Source organism: Platalea leucorodia, assembly GCF_965183815.1.
Source record: "Platalea leucorodia genome assembly, chromosome: 2".
NCBI lineage: Eukaryota > Metazoa > Chordata > Aves > Pelecaniformes > Threskiornithidae > Platalea > Platalea leucorodia.
The window spans coordinates 85,402,188-85,430,101 of record NC_138824.1 but is presented as its reverse complement, the minus strand read 5'-3'; the positions used below and the strand labels follow the sequence as shown (position 1 = coordinate 85,430,101).

The 27,914-nt window shown below is 37.4% G+C and overlaps 1 protein-coding gene across 1 annotated transcript; it reads left to right on the top strand.

Moving 5' to 3' along the window:
* Window positions 1-493: 493 nt before the first annotated feature.
* On the top strand, window positions 494-23,940 carry BCLAF3 (BCLAF1 and THRAP3 family member 3). The gene is made up of 11 exons (XM_082334325.1): window positions 494-567; window positions 2,594-3,172; window positions 3,516-4,181; window positions 6,435-6,613; window positions 7,292-7,406; window positions 7,605-7,668; window positions 8,517-8,635; window positions 10,536-10,650; window positions 16,346-16,441; window positions 21,059-21,214; window positions 23,073-23,940. Exons 1-11 carry the CDS (start codon window positions 527-529, stop codon window positions 23,100-23,102), a joined length of 2,160 nt encoding a protein of 719 aa, XP_082190451.1. The 5' UTR covers window positions 494-526; the 3' UTR covers window positions 23,103-23,940.
* The last annotated feature ends 3,974 nt before the right edge of the window (window positions 23,941-27,914 follow it).

Below are 27,914 nucleotides of genomic sequence, written 5' to 3'. Positions count from 1 at the left end.
AAGCTTACAGGAGGTCTGTAACCACGTAAAACTATCAGTGTATATTAAAAATTTGAAATTCAGAATATAACTCTATGCAAAACCACTTTTCTTCGTCAACTTGATTTTAAAGCTGGCTGCCTCTCCCCCCTCTATCATCTATAGCATTTAATGCATACTAACAATTAACAGCATTTTTTTCAGTTGCTGCAGCTTGCTTGGGAGATTAACATTTAAAAACAGAGTGAATAGACAGCATTACAAAATGGAGAGAAAAAGGGAGCAATGGTCAAATATTTAAACCTTTATAAAGAAAATAAGCTGTGTGCCAAGATCAGTAGTTAGGAAGAAAGTTACTTGCCTTAAAATGGGAATTAGAGGTAAAACATCCTAAAAAATATGCCTCACCCCAACCTTGAAGTATCTAATACTACACTTGTTAAAAACAACTGTCCCTTTTGCAATTTGTAGTGCGATTCTGTTATAAGACTAGTAAATTGTATTATTTTTACAGCTTCAAGAAACTCATATAAACACGTGAGAGAAGATGACAAGATCTAGATCAAGATCACCACGATGGAAACCAAGGTAAATAGTTATCTATAACTTGTGTTCTGAAATGTAGCTCTATATAGGGATTTATAATTAGGACTTAAAACTTGCATAGAAGAAAGAAAATTGCATCCAGAATTGCAATTTGTAAAGTGCATTTTATAAATTATAATTTATTTTCCAAACTGAACACCTTCTGCAATTTTTTCCCCAACTCGCAATTTTGTTGTTATAATTTTTTTTTTTAACCTGAAGGTATTAAGGTTTTGCTGTCTGCCAAGAACCTTGTTCAACTTGCATGTTTTGGGACTTGGAACTACCTTAAGCACAAAATCCAAGCACCAAACTAGTTAAGGTTATTTTTACTCAAGCACCACCTGGTGTGCTTAATGTCTGTAACTCACTCCTGTTTTGCCTCTTGGTCTACAGGGAGGGCCAGATTGACTGTTAAAAAAAAAAATTTCTCAGTTCAGACACCTCAGGCTTTCTGAGCCCTTGGGGCTGATCCACAAATTGATCTTCAGCACAGTTAGATATGCCTTGCAGCATAACACAAACTGAAAACATGGCAGTCAGCTCCCTTCTTTTTGGACACTAGCCTGGTGACATGTGTCACTGATGTATGTCACCAGAATAACATCCAGGTTACTTCATGCTGTGAGTTACCTGCATAATTTTTAGGACTTGCAGTGCTGATTTGAGATGTTAAAACTAGGAGGCTGGAATACAATTTTAAGCTTTCAAGAGCTATTAGTGTGTAATATGAAACTACTTTTTTGCTGGGTTTGGGTTGCTTTTCTAAACAGACTAATTAAGCTGTGATGACCAAGACCAAGGGGGTTTGCTGGATAACACAGAAAAATGTGTGTGGGTTTTTGTTTGTTTGTTTATAAGAGAGAAATTCTATCTACTTCCATACTAGACCGATAGTTGTGAGTATGTCCTTTGAGTGAAGGGCAGGGAGGAATGCCCCAGCTCTTATTAAAATGCAAGCCTTAACAAGAACAACATGGGGCAGCCGCAGCAGTACGGGTGCTATTGGAAGTTAGCCATTATATTTTTATGAAAATCTGTGTTTCTGAGTTTGAACTCATTTGCAGAAATGGAGCAAATAGTTATTGCAAATTGTACATTTGCAATATGTGTACAAAGGAAGTGACATCCTTGAATTTTTCAACTTACATTTTTTGATATTTTTATTAAAGAGTGTCTTGAGAGTGTTCAGTGAATACTTGAGTACAAGCAGAACTGTTATGTCTGGGATTACTTTCTGGTTCTTGCTAGTGGCTTGTGCTGTTTTTTCTTTATTTAAGGAGGTTTTGGCTAAAAACTCTTTAGCAGGTTGCTTTAATTTTTGTAACTGTAGGTGAAAATGCAAAGCCGAGTGATGCAGTTGAGTGGATCTTAGCAATTGAATCTTTAACAGCAAAAGCTGCAATAAGTGTGGAAGTGCATATGTATACATGTGTGTATTTTTTATTATTATTATTATACAAAAAAAGCCCACAGCATCTTTCTCAAACTTGGTCTTTTCTGCAGGAAAAAGCCTACCCATGTGACTTTTAAAATAGGATATTTTATAATGTTTTCATTCAGTTTTGGGGGTTGTTTTGGCATGCAAAGAAAACCTGAAAAGGTGGTGTGTGGGTTGTTGGTGGGGTTTTTTTGTGTTTCTTTATATGCTTTTTTTCCCTTCCCCTTTTTTCTCTTGGCACTGCAAAAGATAGGGAATGCTTGAGAAGTGTGAAAATGTGTATAACAGTTGTTTTCAGTGTAGTGGAAACTTCATATATATGAAACTTATTTTTAGTTTTAAATTAATCATTTTTCTCTCTTTGCATTTTTTTTACTTACTACTATTTCAAGTGGGTATTTTTACTATGAAAACTTTCAACAGAATAAAAGTAAGCTTGGTTCTCTAGCCAGGCAAATGACACTTTGAATATCTTGTTTTTCATTTTTAGTGTGTACTAAACTGTACTTCCTTAGGGGATAGATGCTCTCATTAAGAGGTTGATTCAATTTATGGGACTACTCAAAGTGGGTTTTATTTTTGCCTTAGGTCCTTATCTCCAGCATTTAGGATTCCAGAGCACCATAGGCAAAGGCATGCTCATATTAATTATGACTGTGAATATAAAAGCTTTCGTAAGGACCCAAAGAAGCCTATGCCTTGGAGAACAGAAGATGAAAAATACGGACAAAGCAATTCCAGGTTTGCACCTCATGGAAATAACCACCAGAGAATATATGAACGTAGATCACCTTCACCAAACCTGAAAAGAATTCCCATGGAAGATACTTACAGTCATAAGCCCTACAGAACACATTCATCTGAAAGAACTGAAAGCAATAGGAGATGCCAGTTACCACCAAAATACTCGGAAATACCATATAAAGAGCATGATCGTCCGTTTTGCCAACACAAAATGGAAGACAGATACATGTTTGAGCACTACAAAGTTACTGGAAATGAAAAAGGAATGAAACCTTTTCATAGACCATTAGGGGCTTCATGTAAACTTGAAAGAAAATGGCATGAAGATGACTTGAGGCACCAGAGGTTACATGAAGAGAAGTATGGTCAGTCACCCAGAAGAGTTTCTGATGAATTTACGTCAAGGAGCTCTTTACAGAAGAGGTATAGGAATAAAATAATTAAAACCTGGGTATTGTGGTGTAAAGCCTCAAGTGAAAGTCTGTTTTCATTATAGTTGAAGATATCCACCTTGAAACACGTTCGCCACTTTGTAGTTTAATTATGGGCGACTGGTAGTAGTGAAGTATTTGTCTTTTAAGTAAATCGTGTTGATGGCTAGAGTATGAAAGGATAATGTTTCCCTCTTAAGAGCCCCTGCACATCTGTACCTTGGCGTGAGGGATTATGGGTTAACTTGCCACGCATTCTGCTGTCCAACATTCTGCACATATAAGTTCTCGCTTTCTTCTCTAGTGCAAGTGTAAATTGCTTTATGTCAACACAGGTATCCTGAAGATCACGATTACAGAGAATATGGGCACACGTCTAAAAGGGCTAAAGAAATGGAGAGGTATGACGGTGGAGAAGTAGCAAGAAATTCCAAGTGGAAGCAAGAACGTTCTTTTCCACCCTACGAAGAAAAGGAGGAGCAAAGAAATCTGGGTGCCCAGTCCCACCGATCGGCTGAAAGGGAGTACTCGGAGGGTTCTGTCACAAAGATAGCCTATGAGTACAGTCACAAACGGCGCAGGCATCCGGATGGGGAAAAGCCTTTTTCAGACGAGAGAGCTCAGAAGTACGTGAAGCAGGAAGACCAGAAATATGGTTCTTCTAAGGGTGCCCGGAATAGCAAAGAGTTAGATTACTTTAGCGGTGGAAGAGCGAGACGAACTGAAGAAGGGCACGTCGAAGTACCTGTTAAATATAGTTCAAAGAAGGGCTGTGATGCTTGTGTTAACTCTTCCAAAATGGATGTTGATCTGAGATCTTTTAAAAACAAACCGAAGGAAAGAGTAAGGAAAGAAGGGGAATTCAGGAAAAAAGTAGATTCCTCCGATAGCCAGCATGATTCAAGTCATACTGTTTCAGATGTCAAAATGTCAGATACCAACTGTAGGAGGGAACGTCTCACAATCAAAGTGGATATGAAGAAAATGGTGACCAAGTACAGGTATTGGTTTCCCCTCACCTCTTCTTCTTTCTTCCTGTCTCTTTACAGTTTATGAATATTGGAGAAAATCACAGTTTCTTTAAGAGGTAACCAGGACAAACTAAGGTTGTACCTTTTTAACTTTATTTCATTTAAAATGTTAACTTGCCCAGACTGGAAACTTACAGCTTACCTCTATTAAAAAATAAACAAAAACCTGCCCCCCCCAGTTCATTTCATGGAGATGTAGTAGGAAGTGGAAAGAGCAGATATGCCTGATACAAACCTGTAGTTAGAAGTTGCTTATGATTAGTAAATGTGTTACTTTTCTTTAAAAAGCAAAGAAGCAAAAGCAGAAAAGCCTAGTCCTGTGCTTTCTTCTGGAATATGGTGGCATTTTTTTGATTGTCATCCCTCATTTCTTGTAATAATCGGATAACTTTTAAATTGCATAAATCTCCAGCACACATTCAGATGTTCAAGGTCTCAAGTTCAAGAAAGCTGTGGAAAAATTTGAGATCCCTGGGTTATGTTATTTATTGTTGTAACAAATGAAGTGGCAATCTGTTCAAGCATCAGAACTGAAAAGCAGTAGAGTCTGCTTCTGTCTATCTTCTGTGGAATACTTGTGGTTGCCTTTAGCATTCCCAGTGCCGGCTGAATTGGAAAAAAGTGCTAATATGAAAATCTGGATGATGGATACATGGTAGAGAGTAAGCAGCTTGGTGTGTGTAGATTTTTGCAGGCTTTTCTGGGCTGTTGACTGGCTGAACGTCATATAATGGTAGAATCCCTTTTGGAAGGGATTGCCTTACCTTCCAAAATGACCAGCCTTCATTTTAAAGGTATTTTGCCTCTTGTCCCAAATAAAACATCTATATCGATTTTTTTTTTTCCAATATTTCAGAAACATGTAATACAGTGGAGAGTTACAAAGAGAAGTTACTGTCTGCACATAAGGGGCTACTATTAAAGACTGAGGAAAGGGAAGTGGACTAATGCCTTCCCCCCAATCCCCAGCTAGGACAAGCATTTAACTTCCTGAGTGATAACGTAAAGAAAATAGTTATTGTTGGGTTTTGTTGCAAGCCCACAGGACGACTCCTGTGTCTAGTAGCCTCTTGCTGCTGTTTTTGAAAGTCCTGCACAATGGACATGGTAATTATTTGCAGACTGAAGAAACTACTATATTGATTACAGCTAATTTCATGTGTGGAAGGTTTGCTTCCACAGCCAAAAGTACTAAATATTTTATTTTTTTAAAGATGAGAACACTAATTTTGCAGAAGCTGATGACTGGGAATAGTCATGCTGCCTACTTTAGGCATTTAACAAACACCTGACTTGAAATGACTTGGCTCAGAAGAATACTTTTTTTATAAACCTGGGGGCCAGGTAGATTATTCAAATCACCTGCAGTTGAGGTTGTTTGGATTCCCTCTGGCATGTGTTTATTTCCAGTTTACTGGGGGCAAATAGATGACTTCTGGCACCTGCTAGGGGCTATTCCTGATACAATTTTTGTATGAAATTCTAGTCTTGGTATGCTTCAAATACAGGATGGGTAGGCACATAATCAGTTTGCAGAATGCACAGCAAACAGAGTCTTTATCCTCAATTTATCTTTCCAAATGACAAGCATTTTCCTTGCAACAAGAACAGCAGGGTTTTTAAAGTGTTAGCTTCCTTGTCAAAACAATTCTTAAGCAGCAATGCAACCATTTGGTGCATAAACTTTATTTAGAATGAGTAAAATTTTTGACAAAAAAGATGCTAAACACATTCTTTAGTTCACACACTGCCACTGGAAAGCTGTTTCGCTAGGCTCAAGGGATGATTCGGTTCCCAAAGATGCCATGAGATTTTTACATCTCTGAACTGTTCTTGAAAATTGTCTGGTAGCTCCTTATAAACAGACACGCACATAATTGCCTTCCAGAATTATACTACAGTAGTATATCAGGATCTTCATTTGCCTTTGTTTGATAATCTAGATGAATTAAGTTTAAAATTCACAAATTTTGTATTACATACTTCACTGAAACAAGGATTCCTGAGAGTTTAGTTATATTTCTTCATATTTTATTATAGCTTCTCTTCCTTATGGCCTTATGAGATGTTTAATTAAAAAAAGGAACAAAATGAGATTTCAGTTTCATCACATTTATTCTTAAAATGAACCTCCTAATTTATTGTTTTGTTCTACTTGTCTATTTGAAGTTTTCAGGTATAGTGAATTCATTCAAAGTGAATATCTGCAACTTTTTATTCTAGGACTGCTTCTAGTCATACTACAGAGAGACAGATGTCCCATGATCTGGTTGCTGTTGGTAGGAAAACTGAAAATTTTCATCCGGTGTTTGAGCACATGGAATCTGTAACACAAAATGTTGAAAACGACCCATCGAGAGAATTTACTCAGGAAATAATCACAATTATCCATCAAGTTAAAGGTGGCTGTAATATTTGGGGTATATGTATGTGTTTATGTATTTATAATTATTAACAACAAATCTATTGAATTAGATATGCTGTCCTTGTAAGTCTCAGGTGTTTGCCTTTGGCTTAATTTGTATTTTGGCTTCATCCTATATTGTTTAAGGACAGTGTAGGTTGAGGATTTAAAGTAGTTGGGTGGAGAATGATTGTAAGAAGGTCTCAGTCCATAATAGAGGCATTATTGTGGAGTGTTAAGGTTGAAAAGATTTTATGCTAATACTTAAGACTAACCTGCTTGTTCAGGAAACAAGATAGGAAAAAAGGAGCTTTGCTGTAGTCGCAACTTCCCAGTTATATATAGTTCCTTTAATTTTTCAGCTTAGTGTTTAGACTGCTGCATCATGTTCATTGTTGAACTTTATAGATTCTATTCATTTGAGTGCTACCATGACAGAGCTGACAAATAGTTATCTTTCTATTGAGCTTAATCTTACTTAGTAAGAAAGATGTCTAAGTTGGGCTGACCTAATCTTTCATTTTTGAATGTTAAACTGCAAGTGGAAATAGTTTGAAATTTAATCTCAGGAGTTGTCTTGGTGTTCTTAAGAGTTAATCTTTTAAAAGATACAATTTCCCACTGTGCATTTCAAATACTGCAAATAAACATTCTTGTGTTTAATATCTCTTCACAGCAAATTATTTTACATCTTCTGACATAACTCTACATGAACGGTTCTCGAAAATTCAGGATAAACCAGTTGCAAATATGAATGAAGTTAAAATACATTTGGATCCAGAAATTCACAGGTAATTGATGTGCTTTTTGCTTTAATTTATTTGCATTAAGGTAGTTAATCTTCAGTAGATTTTACATAATGTAAAGTGTGTTTTCACTGACTTTAAACTAGCTGCCCATAGTCTGTAAAGAATTCTGTAGTTGATCAATAATGCTTTTGCTATTTATAGTGCTAGCACTTGTTCTTATGTAGTATTTTTGTGTTCCAGGAGGATTGATATGTCTCTAGCAGAACTTCAGAACAAACGAGCTGTGCCATCTGAATCTCCCCAGGTATCTTGACTACTTAACTTTTTTGGCAAACAGTTGGTTAAAATGATATAGATGTAAACAATTTTCCCCTTGCTATTGGTACATGATTTTACATGCTTTGAAGACCATCAGTAATTCTGACTATTTTGAGAGAACTGCACACTTGAGCATATTTACAGATACCACAATGGTGCAAGTATACTGTGTTCACTGACGAGTAACATGCAGGTGTGTTCTCCAGAGTAGCTGGAGTGTGGTTGTTCCTGCTGCTTGAACCGCTCTCTGTTTTTAAATAGTGTAAGTAGGTGACTGACGTGTGGCTCTTACTTTCCCTCTGAGATTAGAAAAAGCCTTAATGTTTCTTCTACCCTAATGTTGATGTAAAATATAAATGGCCTGACATTCACAGAATTCGTCAGAATGCTGTTTTATCCCATGCTTTCATCCAGGGACATAAGATTTTTTTTTTCTGTCTTCCACTTTCAAGCTATGCTTACTGTGATTTAGTTACCATTTTTTTTTCTGTAGTACAGGTATGTAATTTCAACTTGAGAATAGTAGAACTCCTTAAGATTTACTGGAATTTATGTGAATATTTTTGCATTGGCAACTCCATGCAGAATTCCAGTGCTCTGTTCGCTGTTTTTTGGAAACTTGTAAAAAGGCAGATGGTGCAAGAAAGGGTAGTTGTTTGGGACTACTTCTTGTTATTATTTTGGACTTTGGATCCTTGGGTTGATGTGCATCTGTCCTGTGTGTAGATAGTTGAACTACGTTAACAAGGTTATATACCGGATGCAACCCCTGAAGGACAGAATCATGTTTAGTTATTACTAGCTAACTTGACTTTAACCCTTTCTCTTAACTAGAACATTATGAGAGTGTTAGAAGATCCAAATGATCTACGGCATGATATAGAAAGGAGGAGAAAAGAGAGACTGAAGAATGAAGATGAGAGGGTGTTTCATGTAGATGGTGTAACTCCAAGGTAATTAGCAAATAACAATCTTGTTGGCCCAAGCCTGTAGTTCTCTTACACATTCATTTTTTGACTCTTCCGCAGTTATATTCACGTTTGTTGTGATTCTTTTCAATAGTTCGTCCTTTCAAGTTTGACTCGGACTGAAATTCAACTGACAAACGTTGCAAACTACTCTGTAATGGAGTGTTACCTTGAAGGAGGTTAAGCTGCAGTGGGAAAAAAATGAAAAGCAAGCTCAAACTGTAGCACTGAATGGGAAGAGGGGAAGAAATGAATTTAAAGATACTTAACTATTTTTAAACTCCTTGATGTGCCATATAACATTTTCTTGGTGTTCTGTAGTTTCATAAAAGCATTCTAGGACAAATACATTGTTGTGTTGCCCTGGTTGTTTTGTAATGTCATGTGGAATATCAACAAAGAATTGGATTTTTTTTCTGATCTTGGAGAATTTTATGAAGAAAAGCTAGATTTTTGGAATACCTTTTTACTGCTATAAATTCCTCCAACAGGTTTGTTAAAGGTGTTTGCCCCAGAGGTGTTTGCTAACCTCAGTCATCCTGTTTCACTTTTGATGTTACGAGGTTGGTTGATGACAGAGATGACTTTACTTATTCGTGTTAAAGAAATATTGATTAAAGAATTGCCAGAGTGTAATGCAATGTATCTGCACTTGTAGATACATAGTCATGATTTGCAGATTGCTCTTAATATGCTGCTGTTTGTTCATTTTAAATGTAGTCTATAATGGCAAATGGTGGCAATGCACACATATTTGGGAAAGTTGACTTGTGAAGCTGCAGAAGAAATATTTCTTGTATTTGAGATTCTTTAAACAAAAAAAAGTAAAAGTTACCAAGTGGGAGAAAAAATAAAAAATATTGGGCTGTTGCATATCGCCTTTTATGTACCTGGGGCTATGTCTTTAGTGTATGTTTGGTCTGATTATCTGGGAGGGCTTTTTTTTGCCACTTCCACACCACAGTTACACAAAAGGTAAGCAAGACAGTATGCTGCTCAGAGCAGGAGGCGTAAATTTCTCTAGTAGGTGTGGAGTTTGATGTGAGGAGGGGTTACACTGTCAGAGTCACGTAGACAATGTACTGTGGGCTGAGGGCAGTAATGGTGTGAACGATGGGTAGAATTTTCCTGAGACTGGGGGTTTTTAATGCTTCACGTATGAGATACTGGCAGTGCCTATGAGCTAGTCCAGTGTGCCTCTATTTTTGCTGTAGTAATTTATTTTGCAGCTATCAAAACCGTTTCTGTATGTTTCGTGAACTATGAATTCTGACTGCTGGTGGTTACTTTTCATGGTATATGTTTTATTTAGAGGTCCATGGGCACATCTGTATTAGCAATATGCTCAGTAAAAAAAAAAAAAAAAAAAACCAAGCAAGCAAAAGGCCAAAGCCAGAACACCCTGCTTGCTGAGGATGAAACTGGAGCATCTAGCTATTTATCTGACCTTCTGTTGGATTTGGGATTTCATGAAATGGAAAGTTCTGTGCAACTTTAAAGATAGTACGGTATAAAACTGCTGAACTGCAGAAAGCATTTAAACCAGCGGAGGGCAGCAACGACCAGCCGTGCTGGCCTAGCGGGTGAGCCAGGGAAGCCTGATCGCCATAGCAAGGATTTCAAGGCGGCAGAGTATCTCTGTTAATTTGTCATTGCATAAGAGAATACAGCTTACTGTATAATTCTCTGCAACTTGGGCTTGAGTTTAGTCAAAAGACTAGGAATTTGTCAAATGTCCTAGAAAAAAATTACTTAAAAAGCATCGCTTTGCACTTCGAAGTGATACAGATGCTAGACTAAGATCATTTAAAATGCAGGGGTTTGATATACTGTGGCTTTAGACTTTAATTGTTTTCTCTCTCTTTCTCTCACACATACACATCAGGAACCAGCAAAGCTGCAGTCTTTCAAAATTACAAAACTCTCAACTTGATGGCTTCCAAAAGCCTATGAGGTTCATTAAGCCACCTTTCAGGAAATTTATTGGGAAACCTCACCTGGTAAGCCTAAATGTAGAATTAGTAGCTCCTGCATTTGTTGTTCTTGCATTTATAATTCATTTTTATACTGCATTGTCTATGCTGATGTAAATTTAACAATCTGCGATGTCTTGCCCTTTTAAATTTCAAGGGAGGCTGTATTATCCTCAGACTTTGCTCAACAATGAAACTGCTCATAATTTCACAGTTCTAGTGCTGTACTTCCTCAGCTATTTGTTGAAGCATAGATTAATACAAGTGAGCTGAAACCACGTCTATAGCCAAATGCTGATACAACAAGAATAGTTCTTTTTGCTTTTGCATGCTATGCGGTAGCCCATAACAACTCTGCTACTGTTTTTTATGACCTAGCAGTGAGTTGGCCAGGGATTGGTTGTTTCAGAAAGCTAGTTTAGATCAGTATGTTGGGTGAAATGAAAACATTTTTTAAGCTAGTCTGGAAATAAGGTGGTTAACTTTAGATCTCTTATTGAATAGCAGGAAGAGGTCAAACTAAACTTTTGAACTATAAATTTTAGGTTCAGAATGACTTACTGAAATTAATTGATTAAGGGGCTTCATGAAATAAAAACTCATATTGCTTGTAGCTTTGTAAAATAAATTTGTATGTAATATTGCATTTCTTCCACTTAATGATGTACTACCTAAACTATAAATTAGAAGGCCTTGTTGTTGAGCAGAAACCTGAGGTAATATGGAACAGTTTGAGAAAAAGAATACTGCATTCTAGTTGTCAGCGGTTGGAAGGGAAGATCTGAAGCTTATTTTGTGTAGGTAGCATTGTTACTAAAAAAGTGTTTCTCCTCATGATAAAAGTTCTGGGAAGCTCTTATTTTAAAAACAAATAAAAATGAGGAACAAGTCACAAGTAATTAAAAATGTCTGAAATGATGTTCCCGAGGATGGAATGTTATACAGTGGAATAGCTTGTCTGTGTTGGTATTGTGCTTATCAAAGCTAGTTTGGGCACTTATTCTTTTTTAGGCTATCTTTCTGTGACGTACTTTAATACTGAAATGGCGAAGACGGTTATATTAGGTTCAGTAGAAATGAATTTGTCACTTTTGGAAAATTCCTTCTAAATAAATGTAGTCTTATTTCCCAGTGTTTGTGCTTGTTTAACTTACAGAACTCATGAGACCAGAAAAGCTTTATTAATGTGTGTGGTATAATTCCAAAACCTTATTTTTTTTTTGTGGTGGGTGCAAAATAAGGAGACTAACGCAAATTGTCATTCTTTATACATTGTAATTAATAGCCTACAGACAGGGTTCCAGAAGACCATGAAACTTTTGAGGTCCATCAAAAGTAGCTTTTATTTAGTCAAACTTTTGACCATCACTGAAATGTAGCTGCCTTGCAGATAAAACAGTGTGTCTTTCAGAGTAAAAGAACACAAGTTTTTAATGGTAAAAAATATTACTTACTCAAGAGTAAGATTGAAGTCCCCAAAACCAAGTAGTAATTGCTTATTAAGTAATTGCAAATAAAAAGGGAGTTAGTTTGAAATAGAAACTGAGTTATTGTTAGATTGCATTTTGATATCTAATAGTGAACTACAAGCATGCAGTTTTTAGAAGGCGTTGCACTGCAGTGAGGAGTTATCCATTCAGAACAACAGTAGCTATGGAAGCATGGGTATTACAAATGCAAGGCATCCTAAAGAAGGAATGACTCTTCATGAAGTCAGCCATGCAGAAGCTGGTTTGCAGATAAGTGGGAAGATAAGATACTTTAGTTTGCCATCCACATTTGTCAGTAAAAATAGAATTAATCAATGCTCACCAACTGGCTCGGAGGGCTTACAGACATTTTGCAAATGTGTCCACAGTAGGTGATTTGGCACTTTTTAATTGCATCTCCTCTTCTGGTTTTGTGTTTCTCTTCTTGCCTTTTGATTCTTATTCTGCTCCCCTTGTCTGTTTTCCTGTTTATCTAGTATGTCTAATGCCCAATAGGTAAAGTAATGCAGAAAGAACATTTTTCCTGGGCAGAGCAGATCCCTAATGCAGCTAACTCCTATCTGAGGCAGTACAAATGATTCAGCTGAGTAAGCTAGCTCCAGTAGTGTGGCACTTCCCGTGACGTGTCGACATGTTGTGTGAGAATGTATGGTGCTCAAAATGTCTTTCCTTGAAGGAGTTCTTCAGGACTGGGTGTGATTGGGGAAGAGCTTATCCTGGTGGGCAATAGCTCATACTCAATATCCATGTGTAAGCTGCTAGCACCGCTTTAGTATTTGTTGTGGGAGTTAAGTGGAGTGCCATCCTAGCAGCCAACAGTAATTTCAGCCACATGTATCACTTCTGTGTTGAGCAGGTTTTCTGTAATAAATTCAGAGCTGCGTAACTGTATTCACTAGTACTTTTTTTGGAAGTGTGACATTAGTAGAGTTGAAAGCAGCCTTGGAAAAGCAAAAATGAATGAAGGTAAAAGCCATTTGTAGCTGCTTTCTGCAAGAGGACAAATGTTTGGAATTTGCTATTCAGTGGGTCTTGTATCAAAATAGTACAGTTCAGGTGCAAACACTGCCAGGCACCTTGAAAAGCGTAAGGACCATGACTAAAAGGCACTGTTCAGAGAATAATGCGTTGGGTTTAAGAAGTGGTTTGATGGGTCACTGGAACATTGATGGACACCTTTTTTTAAATAGGAAACATCCTAAAATGAAGGATATATTACTGGGGCACAGCAATACATGAAAAAACTGAGGAAGAGTTTGAAACACAAGCAAGAGCTAAGATAAGAGTTGTTGAATAAGAAAGTAACTTCTTGTGGTTTTGCTCAGTCTTGCAGATTCTTGGGTAGATATTGATTCAGTTGGTTTCACAGTCCAAGCAGAGCTCTCCATTTCTTGTGGGAAGCCGTTTCATGCTGCAGAAGAGATGTAGCACATTGTATCTGCAAAACTGTAAAGGTGTGGGAAAACACATGAAAAAGTACACAATAGACATCTCTTACCACTTTTGTTGAGGAGAGTTCTGCCTATAATCTTAAAAGCAAACCCTTGGAAATCCAAAACAAAAACTGTAACCTTCAACACTCCTCTCAGGTTTGTTTACTTTTTTTTTAACAGGTAAACATTGAAAGAAAAGTGTATGAGAGCCAGGTTTCAAATGACAAGCATAACAGTGCCAAGGCTCAGAAAATATGGCAAAAATAACTTTTAAAAAAAGAGTATTTGACAGGAAAACCACTGCAGCATCTTAAATTATAACACAGGATTTAAAAAAAAAAAAGTATTGGATAAATCTTTGCACATTTTCATCTTTGTTAGTAAAATTTTATTGTTTTTTATCACTCTTGCTTGAGGAGCTGCGTGTATCAGCATTGGTAAAAGATGGATGCTTGAAAACTGAAAGCCTGATCAGTAGATCATAACTGATGGTAGGATGTTGCCTAATGTGAAAACAGATAATGTGTTCATCATATTAAAATGTCCTTACAGAAAACTATCAAAATGTGATATTAACACCACTTTTTGCTCTCTTGTTAAATGGATGATATTAGTCATTTTGGTTAAAATTAAACATGGAAATGGTATTGACTTGGTTGGCCTACTTTTGGTATCCCATGATTAACCAATATGAACTTTCCAGTGCAAGGTATGAACACCATTTTACAGCAGGCCAGTGAAGGGGGAGTGTTTCTTGTGTTGAATATTCAATAACCGGGGTTTGAGCTTAAACTTGAGAAGAACTTGTGCCTTGAAGGTGCAGATGTCTGTCTAGCCTTGATTGTAGGAAATGTCCATCTAGCCTTGTACCCTATTGACAAAAAGAGGATAGCTAAAAAGTCGAAGATCAGAAGAAGTATCTATTTGTACTCCCTCCTCCCCCCCCTTTTTTTGTTTTTAATTTAAAGCCTATGGTTTAAGAAACTCTTGAAGAGTAGATTGCTGTATCTGTGCATTAAGTAGTTCTAATGTTTTTGTTTCCATGAATGTACTTGAATCTTGAGGGAGGTGAGAATGGGAAGGGGTGTATCCACAGTTAGTTGAGACAAGCTTGCTTTAAATTCCCAAAGGCTTATTTTTAACTATAACAGGAAATTCTCTTGAATGTTGGGGTTTTTTCTTCCTTCTTTCATCTTGCTGAATTCTCAGCTGTAAGGAGGAGTGTGCTTCAACAGGGAGCTTCCTGACTTAATTATGTGTTGTGTGGGGAAAGTTAATTTGATTTCATGGAGTATCTTCGTATTCTTAGAATAAGAAGGGAGTTGCGAAGTTCCTGACATGCTTTTTCTTCTGTGTATTTAATTTTCCATACCTTTTTTCTTTTTCTTGGAAAAACCATTTTGACTCACTTCACAAAGTCTTTCTTCCTCTCTTTTTGTTCTCTGCTGAATCCCCTCTTGTCAAGGCATTTTAAGAAGCTAAATAGTTGTCTTGTAGGCAATAATATATTCTAAAAAAAAAGAGGTAGCTTAAATCCCAGTTAAAAGTTAACCTGGATTCTAATGCAGTTCTGTTGTGTTTTTAGCACTGCCTCCCCCCACCTCCCCCCAAATTAGTAACAATATTAGAAAGCATATCCTAAAGTGTTTCTGCCACTGGAAAGGCTTGGTGCTTTGTTAGAGAACAGAAATTCTGTAAACAGCAAAACATGCATTTGCGTTTATTATTAGATGTTAGTATATATGAAATATCTCATGAGAGTTCTCTTCTTAGGCTCTTTTTAAAATGTACTTGAAGCTGTTAAAATCTCTTTTGAAAAGAAGAGTTCGACAGTATTGGAACATTTTTGTGATTATTCAAGAATGGACCATAAAAAAAAAATAATTTGATTGCGAAGTTCATTAGCAAGTCCATTCTGTCTGCATTAGATGACTTTAATGTAGTATATGCCAGTATGTAATGCTTGTGTAAATATTTATAATCATATGCAATGATGGAAGAGAATGATATTTTAGTTCTGTGCAGCCTCTTGAGGTAGCTGTCATGGAAGAATTGGAAAAGGGCCAAAATACACAGGTAGGACAGTGGCTGGAGGGAGTGCTCTATTTTAGGCAACCGTGGCTGTTTGACTGCAGCTGCTCAGTGTGTTGACACACAATTTCAATACCACTTGTCTGTGCGACTTGCTTTTGAAATCGTGTGTTTCTGTGGCAGGCAAGTAATCTTCAAAATGCTCTCCTGCAATACAGAATTAAAAGTAGAATCTTCTAAGGACCGATGTAACATGCTACACGGTTCATTCTCTGGTTGCTGCGGTGCTGTGTATAGTCACAGTGCATGTGTCTGCTCTGAAATATGCTAACCTATGATGACTACCTGCTAACCAGGGATGTCCAGAGTACTAATCTCGTTGCCCTTATTCCTGACTCAAGGGAGGCTTGCTATGAGCAGCCTGTCTGCTACACTTGCTGCATGCAAATCAAGGCATCTGTTCTAGGGGGGCAGGGGTGGAAAACCTTAATTGGGTTGTTACCTGCTTAGATCTCTCCAAGAGATACAAGAGATATTCCAGCAGGATGGTCTGTATCATCTTTGGCTTCTGTGGGCTCTGCCATCTCTTCAGCCAACCTGGGCTCCAGGCCCTGTGCTCCTGTTACTCTGGTTCCTTCAAACAGTGCCGTTGTGTCAAACGCTACAATATGGAAAGAGTTGCAGTATTTGTTAGTATAACCTGGAAACTTTTATCTTTTTCTTGAATGATTTAGTAACATTATGCTAATAACTCTGTTTTCCTACTAGAATTCTTACTATTCTTCAAAACCAAGTGATACTTACCCTCACAGACGCATTAGAGGACACCTTGAAAATGCAGGACCCATCAGAAGACACTTTAAGGTACAGATCAGCTTTTATCAGACACATGTTACATAAAATGGTGATTTGATCCCGTTGAGTTTGGTAACAGGAGACACATTTTTGAAGGTATTAAATGCCATGAAAAATAGTGTCGTCATAGCCTAATTGTTTCCATTGAAATAATGGGAGACTTAGCTTTTAGTAAGTAAGAGGACTGGCAGTAGATTGAGCAGGGTTGTCCAATATTGTATCTGTGCAGTTGAAATAAGTTAACTGCAAAGTTGAAAGTGAGAATTGCAGAAATTAGACAATGACTAGAAAGCTTATCTATCCAAAAAACAAGCTAGTCATCTTTCTTTCCTTCACCTGATGCATGTGGAAGCCTGAACTATTTCCTGAGACTGGGAGACATGAATTGTATTGCATTCAAAATTGTATTGCTGTTGTTATTTTATTAGCCCTTTCATATAGGGATTTCTGGGGAACTAACCTCTTGTGTATACCCTGCATGCTGCTATCTATGCATTTAAAAAAAAAAAAAAGTAAAAATTGTGAAGCTTTTTTCTCGGGGCCTCAAGGTGGTAAAGGGGCGGGCAACTGTGCTGCTTCTTGGGGTAGTGCAGAGGCTTTCTAATGCCTTCTGGTTGTAAAATATATCACAGGGTCAGCAGAAAAACAAAAAACACTTTCTGCTGACAGTGGCTTGCTATGCATGGATCCAGTTAGAGCTCTTTATATTAGACAAGTATTAATCAAAGCCAGAACAACTTACTCTAATTTTTTACCTTAAAATTACCCCTACTTATTTAACAGGTGTGTTCTCAAGAGTAAAATAACACACAGAATAGGTAGTCATCTTTCTTGTTTTGTAGATAGTGAAGTTGAAGTAAAGTTTTGATGGCTAAGTTAAGTAGCTGGCATTTTGGATGAAATTTTGAAAGGGGGGAAAGTGTAGGTATGGGGGGGGCGTTTGTGGTTTTCTTCCCCTCCCACTGCAGACTAAACACAAGAGAACTGTTGGATAAAAAGGCTTTCCAGGCTCTCCCATCTAGGTGTGCTTTGCCAGTCAATCTTAGATAGCGAAGTTAACACTAGCAGAAAATGCAACTTTATTCTGCTGAAAAGAAAGTTTTTTTCCAAGCTGACGTTAACAAATTTAATGTGTCATCCTGATGTAACTATTTTAACATGAAGGACATCATAGCCTCGTAATCATATCACCTCTGTATTGTCAGCCTATAGGGGATGGAGGGCTTTAACACTGGCTGCCATATCATTGAGGCAGTGTTGGTAGTTGATGTGATATAAAGAAAATGGAAGGCAGCCTTCATTTACATCAGCCTACAGTTCTGCTGGAGATTATGCAAGTGTGAAAGCGTCCACTTAAGTTGTCATCGCACGTATATATGAATATTGCCTGAATATTGCTGTATCCAATGATCTGTCCTATGGTGCTTTAATATTTGTAGGGAAAATAGCATATGCACTCGTATTGCAGTTTGCGTATGTGTATAGCACATTTATCATTGCCATGGAAACAGCAGTGCTGATTTGACTTAATTCCATCAACTTTTTTTTTTTACATTTAATTTCTTCCTGCGTAATGTAGAGGGTTTTTCCTTCCCATGCTGTTGCTGAAACCTACTTAGGAAGGTGATTTGACTATCTTCTACACTTGGGAGACTTTCTTGGCTGATTATTTAAAAACAAACATACAAAAAAAACCACACAAAACAAAACAAAAAAAAACCACCAAACCCCAAAAAAACCACACACACACAATCCCATTCCCCCCACCCCCCCGACCCCACCACATTGCTTCTTGGTATGTAAAATGGGGGCATTTTAACTTAATAAGCAGAAAAGGGGGGTTACTTAGAGTATTTAAAAAAAAAAAAAAACATTGTCTTGCAGTATGTTAAACATTTTGGAAAAAAAAAAGATATTTTAAAACTGTTTTATAAAGGATCTGGAGAAATCTTATAAAATTTCAAAGGTCTTTTTTGCAATGACACTTTGCAATGAATCACTAAGCCAACGTTTAAGTGGGTACATACACAGTAATCTTTAGAACTAAAAAAAACCTTATTTATTGTTTAACACAGTTCAGTGTGTTAATGCCTGTGGTGGGTTCACCCTAGCCAGCAGCTAAGCACCACACAGCTGCTTGCCCACTCTCCCCTCAGCTCCCCTCCTCCCCCAGCAGGGTGGGAGAGAGAATATGGAGAGCAAAACTGAGAAAACTCAAGGGTTGAGATGAAACAGTTTAAGAAGTGAAGGAAGGAGGAAGAAAGAAGTGATGCAAAAGTCATTCACCACCTCCCAGAAGCTGGCTGATGCCCAGCTGGTCCCCAAGCATTGGGTACCTGCTCCAAAACCCCCTCCCCTCAGTTTCTGTTGCTGAGCAGGAGGCTACAGGGCACGGGATATCCCTTTGCTCAGCGCGGGTCAGCTGCCCTGGCTGCGTCCCCTCCCAGCTTCTTGCCCACCCCTGGCCTGCTTACTGGGGGGCAGAGTAGGGGAAGAAGAGAAAGCCTTGGCGCTGTGCAGGTACTGCTCAGCAATAGCCAAAACACTGGTGTGTTGCCAGGGCTGTTTTAGTCACAAATCCAAAAGGTGGCACCATGCGGGCTGCTGTGAAGAAAATTAACTCCGTCCCAGCCAGACCCAGTGCAATGGCATGTATTTGTTCATATAGACTTATTTCAGAGCCTGAGGCCATTGGTTCATAGGCGTTGTCATTAGCATTATTTATAAAATAGTCTTAATATAAAACTAGATGTCAATTTAGCAGATCTTTTCTTACTTTAGACCAGAAGTTGATGATGTTTTCCACATACCTTAGATTACCTCATTTTGCTCCAAGCTGTGTGTGACTGCAGTGCCTACATACCGAATGGATATATAGTTTAACTTTGTCTGCAGCTGATTCTGTTGTACATCAATAATACCGCTATTCCCTTCCCTCCCCGCTTACGGAACACGTAGGTACTTGAGTTGAAACTTCTAAGCTGTGTGTAATCTCATTTTCAGTATTTTGTACCCTTTTCCCCTCTCTTATTTGGTCTGCTGCTTTGCTTGCTGTCATATAAATGCAGTGGCAGACCACTAAGGCCTCCTTTCTAGCCACCTATGCCAAAGCAGAGAACCGCAGCAGCTGTGGGGGAAATGGGAACTTTTAATCTTAACTGTGTTCGGGGGCTTAATCCAGCATTAAAAATGCCCTTTGGTTTTCCCTGTGGTAGGCATATACCTACTTAAAGAATTTACTTGCACTTAGTTGTATTGTGCCTGGGCTCTGATACTTTTCAGGAAAGGGGTTAGCATTTAATAGCCCTCTGCAAGTGTCCCCTGCCTACAAGCACCATAAGAGTAACCATGGGGGACTGATGGGGCCAGCTTCTTGGTTATCGCCTACATAGTAGGTGGGTGAAATGATCTGGGAAATAACAAAACATCTGCGTTTGCATAAAGGAACCACTGTTCTGCGCAGTCCTTTCTTAGCTGTTCACCAGCCGCACAGTGGAAAACACAGTGGAAAAACTGCAACTTGTTGCAAACTTACTGCAACCCCAGAGCATGTGATTTTTCTTGAAGTGATCCATACTCTGTCAAAAGGAGACTGATTTCACCAAAACAATTGGGTAATGCTCAAGAAGGTCTATTTCTGTGATGTATTTTGTTCCCTCCTGCCCTTTAAAGGTGTTTGTAAAAGATGACAAGAATTTTTTATGGTCAGGATGTTTCCTCCTTTTTTAGCTGGAAAGCCATTGTTTGTTTAAACTTGGAGGAGGGAAAACCTTTAAATTTATATACAGGCATGCTTTCTGTCCGGACTATGTTAGAAAACTTAAAATGGCAGTACTGGAAAACTGAGAAATTAAGAGTAAGAAAAACTTCATTTATCATAAAGACTTTTACTGCCTATTTTGTTGGAGGTCTGAGTGCGGTATTACTGACGTAGAACAGAATCAGCTGTAGACAAAGTTAACAATGGAATAATGAAAACCTTTTTATAACTTTAACTGCTGTGGTCAGTGTTGATCTTGCTATATTGTTTCTGTGTATTTATAATGCCATTCACCTGTAAGCCTTTCATTATCCTGTGGCCTCTGCTCCTGGTCCCACACTGGGTGAGTTTACAGTATTCTAGTCTGGAGGTAATGAAGGCACAGAGCAATGAACGTATGTTCAGACCGTAAGATCTTAAAACTATAGGAAAAATATATATACTGACTTCTGTACAGTATGACTTTTTTTAGATTCGCCATGTGTGCCCATTGCAGGCCTGACATCACTGAATTTGTTAGCAACAGTGACGTGTTGTCTTAAACTGTTTTGTTGATTCTGGTTTACTTTTCATTAAAGTTTGAAAACGTGTTAAAATGTTGTATAATACATTTACTTTTTCCTATGAGGAAGATAATTTCAAATGTTTTAAACAGTAAGTACAATACAGCAGTTCTTTGAGCCATATGGTAACTAGTGGTCTGAGGAATATTAAATGGGAAATAAAGGAGGAGGCTCAGCACTTGCAAATGCATACTTCTCTCTTGTTCAGTACTGTGTTACATGTGTATAACTGTAAATAAAAACTATTGAGTTTTGGTGCCCTCATTTTGCACATTTTTTTCTTCCCTTCCCCCACCCTTACAGAGCAACTTTGCAGATGGCCGTTTGCAATCCCATTATAAATCAGGCTTAGTACAGAAGGGTTTATATATTCAGGCTAAGTACCAGCGGTTACGTTCTGTTGGTGTAAGGGGATTTACCACTAATAAATTCAGAGATGGATTTTTGAGGAAAGAAAAGGTAAGTTGGCTTAATTTATTTTTCACTAAGCCATTTATAAAATACGAATATTCATATGATCCATTCCAATTTTTAAATCCCCATGGAATAACTTGGATGGGATTTTCTGGAATATTGGCTCTCTGTATTTTACAGGCAAACCTGATTCTGCACTCCCGTTTCCCCCATGTTTATTCCATGGAAACTTGCTGAAACTTGCTTTGGGTAATTGCAAATCAGAGGTGGCCTGTGAGCTTCTGCAGTTGCCTCTGTTTCAGTATTCTCTCCTTGAGCTCAGTTGATCTCTCTTCCTATTGATGGAAGAGAAAGTGACCCTCTGTGTTAAAAACAAAAAAAAACCAAAACAAACAAACAAACAAAAAAACCCCAAAAAACACACACACACACACACACACAAAAAACCCAAACAAACAAAAAAACCAAACCAAAACAAAAAAAACCCCAAGAACAGCTATGTCCTCTTAGGCTACATCTTTAAATCAGTGTGAAGGGTATTAATAATTTTTTTGACTACATCTGTGTGCTTCTCCTCTTTGTTATGTTACCTTAAATTAATCATGTGCTTTAAAGTACACGCTGGAGTGCTGTCCTGAATAAAACATCCTATGCTATATGATGTCTGTGTAAAATGGTTTGGTAAGCTCAAGCTGAAATAATTAGGCACATCTCTTTTATACCTTTTGATTTGCAGTGTGTATGGGACAATGATAATCTTGAACTGCAGAAGAACTTTTGAACCATATAAAATGTTACAGCTTTTGTGAGGATCAGTAGTGAAAACATTCTAAATCCTTTATTAGAATTGATCAAGTATGATCAAAGTACTATGAGGTTACACGTGACACCAGAAAATTGAATTAGATGACCTACACAGCGCCTTGCAGTTCTGTGTTCCTATGCAAATTCTTGTTTGTTTTGTAATTCTGTGTCCACCTAGCTACAAGCAAATACACTTGCATAAGCATTTGTAGTTGGATTAGAGTTCAGTTCTTGGAGCACAGCATAGGTTCTTAGAGCTGTTTTCAAAAAACCTCAAGTTTATAGCCCAGTGGGGACAAACACCAAAACACCAAAAAAAACCACTTAAAAAATCCAAACAAAAAAAAGCCAGAAGGAAAACCAAACACTTTGGACAAGGTAAATGGGTCACTTGTTACTGAAGTATACTGGTGAATGCCTTTTACATTTGCATGGACTCTGAGAGGTATGATCTCTGAAGGGTAAATTGAATTGGAATTAGTGGAAAATAGATGGAGGATTTTTTCCAAAAAATATGGGCATAGAAGTGCCATAATTTTATTGTAGTGAGCTTTTCCCCAATAATTTCCAATGTTCTTCTATAATTGGATATTAAGGTTCTTGTCTGGAACCTATAAAGCATGCTTAACACAATCTGGCTGCTGGAGATTATGATTTGAATTAGAGAAGCATAATACGATCTGAATATTGATTTTTAGGCCTGATGAAGAACTTGAATATCTGTGAGTTAAAGTAAAATAAATCCTGAAGAATTAAGTATGACACAGCCATTTTCTTAACAGCATACTGATTACTGGTTGACTATTTATTAAAAACCAAACCTGTTCCTCAGATTCTAGCATTTCCCATATTTTTGCCTATTGTAACGATTAAACTTGTCCTTGAGATTTGTTAAACTGGTCTGAACATCTTTATTTCACCCTTTTGAAATAATTACGCATATGAATCCTTTAAGGTACAGTCTTTTAGAGTTGTGCTGTTTCAATCCATAATCGAAAGTCTTGTATGTTACATACTATAATAATACAGTGCTTACAGAAGTTGGGAGGCTTTTTTCCATTGTTACAACTTGACATTAATTTTTTTTTTCTCTCTGTAGGGAAATTTAAATATTGCAACAGAAACCTGAACTGAGCTGTGATCCTGAAGTCGAAACGGATAGCACAGCAAAGGGAGCATCTGTTCATTTTTTTGACACCTTTGTCAAGATTTAAAATAGGATAAAGGAACTAACCCTGTAGCTTTCTTGATTAAAAATAACTTTATTTTTCAGTAGTGGAATGCTGCAGAACTTTTTTACAGTTTTAATAATTGCTTTTAAAGTACAGTATTCAATTGAAACATTGCAGTATGTACCTTTAGTTCCTTTTACATACCAGTCTCAAGTAAAGAAGTCATGGAAGGGAGTCTTATTTATTGAATACTTTTTTTCTCTAAGCATGATGCTATGGATGGAACTTGAGTTGTTATACCCAGAGGTTTATATGTTGAAAGTTTATTGCTTATGTAATAAAAAAAAAGGAAAAAAAAAAAGTGCCTGAATTGTTTGGTAATAGCACACTAGCTCAGGATTTTTCCAAGTAATGACCTTTTAGGTTGTGCAATAGATTTTACACCTCTGTTCAGTCATTTCCGTAAAACAGTATTTTATATTACTTTAATAATATACTTGGGTTTCTGATGTGTATATACATTTGTAAATTGTTAGAATGCTGGGACAACTTTCAGTATTTGATTAAAATGACTGGTAACAGGCAGGTATGTAATGTACTGTAGCAGTAGCTTATAACTGCACTGAAAGCATGCTTGGGTTTGTTAGAGGATTAGTTGGTCTGTATTCAAAATTATTCTGTCTCATTATATTTTGATGTATGACATTCTTGACCAAGCCACATGTTCTCTAATCTTTTTCGTCATAAATGATTTGGTGATTTCCTGGATTCTGAAATTGGGGCCTGAAGTATTTAATTACAAGAAAAACAAAAAACGTAAGTTTTTATAACCATGTCTTGTAACAAAGCTGTTCATACTTGAAACTGCTTTAAATGCAGATAGCTTGTAATTTTGTTCAAAATCCCAGTAATTCTCTGACGTTTACTCTACTGCAGTGTTGTTATGCTGTGTGCAAAACTCAAATAGCCAGACATGTTTTATAAGCAGCTATAAACAATATTGTGCTTATTTCCTGTTTATAGCCTTTGCCTTAATGCATAATATATGATAGGGTTGTGTGTATGTATTACAGATTTGTTTGGACTTTTCATTGCTGGTAAATTAAAGATGCCTAGCAAGTAGTCTTCAGAGATGTTCTTATTTAAGAAAAACGTTGTTCGCCATATCAATGATATATGCAGGCTAATGTATTATCATCATTTCCAAGACAGTGTTAGCCATATAGAATGCAGGCTAGTCTCTGTCGTGGATAGTAGATCGGAATTCTGATACTGGGTAGAGGTATGTTCAGAGAAAAGGAAATCTGGTTTTTGGGTGGAAAGTCAGGATGCGATTTCTGCATGCTTTTTTGTAATGTTTTTTTCCACAATGCCTTCAGTAGAGAGACTATTTGAAACTGTAGGTATAGTTCAGAACAGCTAAAATAGTGTCACTTAAAATCTTCAGTTCCTGGGGTGTGCTGCTTAGTGCTTGTAGGGAATAAGCAGGCAGGAAGTGTGCCACGTTCATTGATGTTGGGGTCATTCAACAATAACACCAGGTGGTTTGTTTCTAAAACCCACGTTTTCAGTTTAAATAACAATCATTAATGATTCAACTAGTTTTTCAGTAACTTTGACATGCGTACACAAAATGGGAAGCTAAAGGAAAGGAATTCCTTGGTCAAATAGAGGCAGGCAACTTTCTGCAGATAAGAAAATGTTTATTTACTTATGCTGTCAGTGATGAATCTGGCAAAATCATCCTGTGTAGATTTACTGGGAGGTGAAAATAAGGAATTTAAACAACAGGTTAAGTGAGTCAACCCAAAGCAAATGTGGAGTAGCTGCAGTTGAGCAGCCTGCTGGCAGGAGAGTGCTGCATGTACCCTGCAGATGAGGGCAGGTTTACCTTCAAGCTGGCAAGCTATTCACACTGCTCCTGAATGTGCTAAAGCACTGTAACACACGTAAGAAGTGAAACCATATATGATATAGGACAAACTACTGAAGCTATATTGTCTTATTCAACAGGATACTACCGTGTCTGTAAGCTTCCTGCAGTGTTCTTATTAAAGCCTGGAAGAGAACTCGTTGTTGAGCAAATGGGAAAAGTGGATACATGAAGAAACTTCTGACATGGCAGTTTTGCTAATACTGATTGGAAGTAATGCTGAAGTAGTCAGACTTCAGTCAGTTGATGCTGCTTTAACCAGGTTTAAAAGTGTGACTGGCTCCTGATTTTCTGCTTTCTTATTTCACCAGTGCATGACTAGGTATCTCTAACTTGTTTTGTACTTTAACAGTTTAGCTTTGGTTTTTTATTTCTACAACTGTGAGCAACATATTACAAACAAGGGGGTTTTTGGCATGTTTACTGACTTTGATTCCCCCCCTCCCCCTTGCCCATCCTTGGTCCCAAGATGACTGTCATGTGATGAAATGTAGTCACTGCTTCAGTTGCGTTAGCTTTTACTTGAGGTGATACCATTTGCTCAAATCACATTCTTTACTTCACTAATTTGGGATTCTGTCATGATAAAACTTCCTATGTTTTCTAAAATTCTTACAGAAATTGAATTCTGTGACTGGGTTAGGTGCTAGAGGCATCTACTCTGTGGTGTTATCTGGGGTAAGACATTACTATGTATATTTTTCTTTGTGAATTAGAGACTTGTGTCTATATACTCGTGCACAAATCGGCTTATTTATTCTTTTAGCACAGAAAAGTTCTGTTGTGCTGGAATATTATGTTCGGTTGAGAACAATGTATTGAAGTTACTGATTGGGTTGTGAAGGCACAAGAAAAAGTGTGAAGCAGAAGAAAGGTCAATTTACTTGAAAAACTTGGTGCCTTTCTCTATTGTGACTGCATTGTAGAAAACACCTGTACAAAGACTTAAGTAATATCCTGATTATTGCATTTTTTTTCTAATGGGAGCATGGGCTGATAACAGTTGTTAAAATAACCACTTACTTTAAATACATGTGTAAGCTGCAGCCTCAGAAGAAAGACAGTGTCTCTTGTATTAGTAAAGTCTGTCACTGCATTTGCATTGGAAGGGCAAGTTAAAAATGTGATTGTCTAGGAGCTTTCTAGCTTTCTAGTTTATACTTTTGAAAATACAAATGTGAATTGCCTTTCTTTTGGTTGACTTGAAATGACTGTTAAATGCTTATGTCATATTCTCAATTATTCACATGTAAAATTATTTTTTTAATTGCTATCCAAAATGCAATGGGTTTAATATGACTAGTCTTCCTTATAAGTGTCTGAAAAAAAGAAGTTGTTGTGACGTTAGCATTTATATTGCCGATCTGTTTAATCTCTACATAGATTGGTTAGAATCCTCATTTTAAACTTCATGATGATTGAGTTCACAAGGTTAACAAAATTCTGGGGCTAGTAAGAAGCAACACATTGCAAGGCTTCTGCAAGCCTGCCTTAACTCTAGTAACTACTTACATGTTTAAAATCACCTTACCTGATGGATTTAGATGGTCTCGAGACCTAGACATAACTGTCTCAACTCAGGTAAATGATAGCAGAGGATGGGAGTAAATTCAGCTGATCGCCAGTTGTGATAATGGTTTACCTGCTGCCTTCTCTCCCAGAGCCTCAGGGTGAAATGCTGAATTTTCTTTATGTGAACTTTAGTTGCTTTAAAAACAAAACAAAAGAGTAGATTACACTTTTGTGGCATTAAAAAAAGGCAGGGTTCTCAAAACTTGCTTGTTGTGCATTGGAAAGTCATTTTCTGCCATGTCTTGGAAATGGATAGTGATAGTTGCTTGGAGAAGATGATTAAAGTTTATAACAAAGAGAGACTTGATTTCTCAGTATTCACCTTAGAAGACTGTATATAGAGGGAGATCTTTTAACTTCCTTGCTTTCTGAAGGGATCTTTTCCCATGCTGTGTAGAAACATGCCTCTTGCCTTTCTTTAAGCATCTGAACAGCCATCTACAAAGTTCTCTACGGGAGAGCTCTCTAAAAGAAAGACTTCAGACTTGCATCCTAATGAATCTGAAAAAAAAAAAAAAAGGATGTTTCTGCACATAACTCTGGCCCTTGACAGACTTCATTCCATTGCTGCAGGATTTGAAGACAGGAGGTTCTTCAGCCTCCTTATGAAGGAAAAAAAAATAATAACAAAAGCCATTTCAAGATCTTCGAAAGCCTACTTGTAACACTCGACTCCTTAATAGACCTTAAGGACAGTGATGAACATTTAAGTGTGTTCTGTTTCAAGCTTGGTGAGCATAAATTTTCAGTGTTAAGATCAGAGAAAACTATTGTTGTAACACCTGCCCCTCCCTTCTGTGCCTGATGGTTTTTGTTGTTGGAGGGGTTTTGGAGTAGGTATTTAGCCATGTGGTTTAATAGCTCTATGCTGCCTGCCACTTTAATCCAGTTTTCTTCTGTTCACTGTTCATTGCTCTGAATTTTGTCTAAGCAGTTTAAATCTCATATTGTCTTTTTAATATTTCATTTTCTGTAAATAATGTAGTAGATGGCTTTTATTTTGTGACTGGTTTCTCTTATGTCTTTATTGTTGAGGGAAGAGACAGGGTGGAAACAGTTGTTGTTTGAGTACACTCTTCATGGACTAAAAAAAGCCTCATTGTTTTGTTTTAAGAATAGCAGGACTTCCCCCCCCCCCAATTGAATGAGGATGTGGACTAAGGTCCACTGCTAAGGAATATAATAATGTTGACCTTATTTATAGTGTAGTTTCACAAGGACCATCTAATGTGTGTATGTGCACATGTATGTACGCACGCAAACC

Bases quoted from the DNA above. Each gene is read 5' to 3' on its own strand.
- BCLAF3 (XM_082334325.1), top strand. From the start codon at position 527: ATGACAAGATCTAGATCAAGATCACCACGATGGAAACCAAG. The intron at 7,407-7,604 runs GTAATTGATGTG...TTTGTGTTCCAG, and splicing joins TTGGATCCAGAAATTCACAG to GAGGATTGATATGTCTCTAG. The intron at 16,442-21,058 runs GTACAGATCAGC...CCACCCTTACAG, and splicing joins CCATCAGAAGACACTTTAAG to AGCAACTTTGCAGATGGCCG.